The sequence below is a fragment of the Mus caroli genome, chromosome 2, assembly GCF_900094665.2.
Source record: "Mus caroli chromosome 2, CAROLI_EIJ_v1.1, whole genome shotgun sequence".
Taxonomy (NCBI): Eukaryota; Metazoa; Chordata; class Mammalia; order Rodentia; family Muridae; genus Mus; species Mus caroli.
Window position 1 is genome coordinate 28,631,299 of NC_034571.1, and position 3,156 is coordinate 28,634,454.

A 3,156-nucleotide genomic window follows, 5' to 3' on the forward strand; every position below is an offset into this window, starting at 1 on the left:
GAGGCAGGCGGATTTCTGAGTTCGAGGCCAGCCTGGTCTACAGAGGGAGTTCCAGGACAGCCAGGGCTACACAGAGAAACCCTGTCTCGAAAAACCAAAAAAAAAAAAAAAGAAAAGAAAGAAAACACTTGAAAACACTTTATGTGACCACATCTCATTGAGCTGACCATCCCTGGGTATAGAGTAGGTGCTGTTACAGCAGAGACATTCTCAAAAGGCGGTTGTGAGCACTCTTTTGTCACATTTTTAAAAGAGCTTGGAAAAGTCTCTCAGGAAAGTGTAAAGTTCCACACAAGTTTTTGTTATTATGTTGTTTCACTCTCTTAACAATCTTTTATTCTTTCTGAGGTAAGGTTTCGGGCCGCTAGTTACCCGTGACCATGGCAACGCGGGACTGGGTGGTTCGCGGGCTCCCCCAGGAGGACAATTTGCAGTACTGCTGCGAGACAACCTGTGGGTTTTAGAGCCCCGAGGAAGGGGAGCCGGGAGTTGTAGGCAATGGGCGTGGCTGCCTCGGAGCGGTGCACACCGGGAGCTGTAGTTCACAGGTTCTGGCGGTGGGCGGCCTCTGACCGAAATCGGGCCTCAACCGGATGGCGGTGGCGAGGCACGGCTACCGGCCCTGGGGCTCGATCCTCGGGCTGCTCGGGCTGGCCTTGGCTGCCGCCGCCGCCTGGGACGTGGCTTCTCTGCGCTGCACCTTCGGCTCGTTCTGCGAATGCGACTTCTGGCCCGACTTGCCGGGTGAGGGGTGGGAGCCGGTGCGGACGGGCGGGCAGCCGGCAGTTCGCAGGGGCTCGAAACATCTGCGGCCCCGCCGGCCGCCGGCGGAGGTGGGGATCCGAGAGCCTCTGGTGCAAACCTGAGGAGAGGGTTTGGAGGGGGCCCGGTGGAGGGAAGCCTTTGACAGCGGGGCGCCCGGTGGTTTGTGGTAGACCTCCCTTGTGCGGACTTGTCACTCCGGGGGAGAAACCTGCGGTCGCCTGAACCTGTAGACAGCTGTCGTCTACTCGGGGCTGGTGCCACCCGGAGAACCGCCTCGAGAGGGCGGTGCCGCACTGGCCCTTGCTGAGGTGGCTGCTCCTGTCCCTCCTTTGGACATAAGTATCCCAGAGGTCTTAGACACATGCCTTCGACCCTCTGATGCTTTTTGTTTGTTTTCCCGACAGAATCTTTCTACATTGATTTGACTGTGCTGGTCTCAAATTCCCAGAGATCCACTTAGCTCTGCCTCCAGAGTGCTAAGAGATTAAGGGTTTGCACCACCATATTCTGGCTCTTTTTGTTTTGTTTTTAAAGATTTATTTATTTTATTTATAAGAGTACACTGCGACTGCCTTCAGACACACACTAGAAGAGGGCATCAGATCCCATTACAGATGGTTGTGAGCCACATGTGGTTGCTGGGAATTGAACTTTTGGCAGTCAGTGCTCTTTCCATCTTTCCAGCCCCCCCCCCCTTTTTTTAATATTTATGCTTTGCCTGCAAGTATGGATACATCCATGTGCTCATGGAAGCTAGAAGACGGTGTTGGCTCCTCTGGGATGGACTTACAGATAGTTGAGAGCTACCATGTGGGTGGTAGGAATCGAACTTAAGTTCTCTGCAAGAGCAACCAGTGCTGTTTGTTTGTTTGTATGTTTTGAGACAGGGTTTCTCTGTGTAGCCCTGCTTGGCTGGCCTGGAATTTACTATGTAGATCAGGCTGGCCTAGAACTCAAAAGAGATCTCCCTGCCTGTGCCTCCCGATTGCCTGGATTAAAGGTGTGTTGGAATTCACCATAAACCCAGGCTGGCCTTTGATTGGGAGGATTACTGCTGCCTCTGCCTCCCAGGGGCTGAGCTGACAGACATGAGTCAACAGCCTGTCATCTGCTTTGATATGCGTTCTTTCTGTGGCCCTAGGTCTGGAATGTGACCTGGCTCAACACCTGGCTGGCCAGCATTTGGCCAAGGCCCTGGTGGTGAAGTCACTGAAGGCCTTTGTACAGGACCCAGCCCCCAGCAAGCCGTTGGTCCTCTCCCTGCACGGCTGGACAGGCACTGGGAAGTCCTACGTTAGCTCCCTGCTGGCACAGTATCTCTTCCGGGGTGGCCTTCGCAGCCCTCACGTCCATCACTTCTCCCCTATCATCCATTTCCCACATCCCAGCCGCACTGAGCAGTACAAGGTAGGCCAGATGTGTCCTGGTCCCTTTTCTCCATCCTAATCCAGAGAGGGCTCCAAAACACACAGCCAGTTGGAGGCTCAGCCTTCAGAACCTGTTAGGAACAGGGGTGGTGGCAGTCTTGTTGCCTGTGAGTCTGAGACATCACAAGCCTTGGGGATTACCCAGGGCAGATATTACACAGGGTACCTGTGTCTGCGTTAGCATCCTCTCTTAAGCTCTTAGCCCCGATATGGTGCTTTGGCAAGCATTCCCTGGTGACTGCCAGCTCTGATATCTGTTGTTCCTGACCTGTCTTAGCTGTCAACACTGGGGGGCAGGTCTAGCCTCCCCTGTCAGAAGTCACTTAGCTGTCATGAACAGACAATTGAGCACATGTATTTGTACCCCTGTTCTCATGTTGACTGGCTGTGTGACTTTGGACAAGTCTCTGCACCTCTCTGAACTACCCTTTTACCATCTGTCTCAAGGGGTTGGTGCCATCTGGATATAGATTGTGTCTCTTCGGAAATTTTTCTTGGCTTGGGAAGAAGTTCCGGGTTGCGGGGAGTGTCTTGGACTCCTTTGGAATTCCTGTCTCTACCCTCATAGAAGGAGCTCAAGAGCTGGGTTCAGGGAAACCTCACTGCCTGTGGCCGATCCCTTTTCCTCTTCGATGAGATGGACAAGCTGCCCCCTGGCCTGATGGAAGTCCTGCAGCCCTTCCTGGGCCCTTCTTGGGTTGTGTATGGGACCAACTATCGCAAAGCCATCTTCATCTTTATCAGGTCTGGCCTCTATTGCAAGCACATGGGGGTGGCAGGGCACTTGTTAGAGTCTAGCTGTCCAGCGTGGGCCTGTGCTCCCAGCAGGGTACTCTCCCAGAAGCCCACACATGCTCTCCGGACTCCTCACTTTTTTTTTTTTTCGAGACAGGGTTTCTCTGTGTAGCCCTGGCTGTCCTGGAACTCACTCTGTAGACCAGGCTGGCCTCGAACTCAGAAATCC

General features: G+C 53.7%; 1 protein-coding gene across 1 annotated transcript in view; it reads right to left on the reverse strand.

Annotated features, from left to right (window-relative positions):
- Window positions 1-316: 316 nt before the first annotated feature.
- Ttc16 (tetratricopeptide repeat domain 16) overlaps window positions 317-3,156 on the reverse strand; it is a 20,242-nt gene continuing 17,402 nt past the window's right edge. Inside the window, exon 15 of the mRNA XM_021152349.1 lies at window positions 317-862. Coding sequence (XP_021008008.1) covers window positions 543-862 — 320 coding nt within the window. The 3' untranslated portion in view covers window positions 317-542. The remainder of the gene's footprint in view (window positions 863-3,156) is intronic.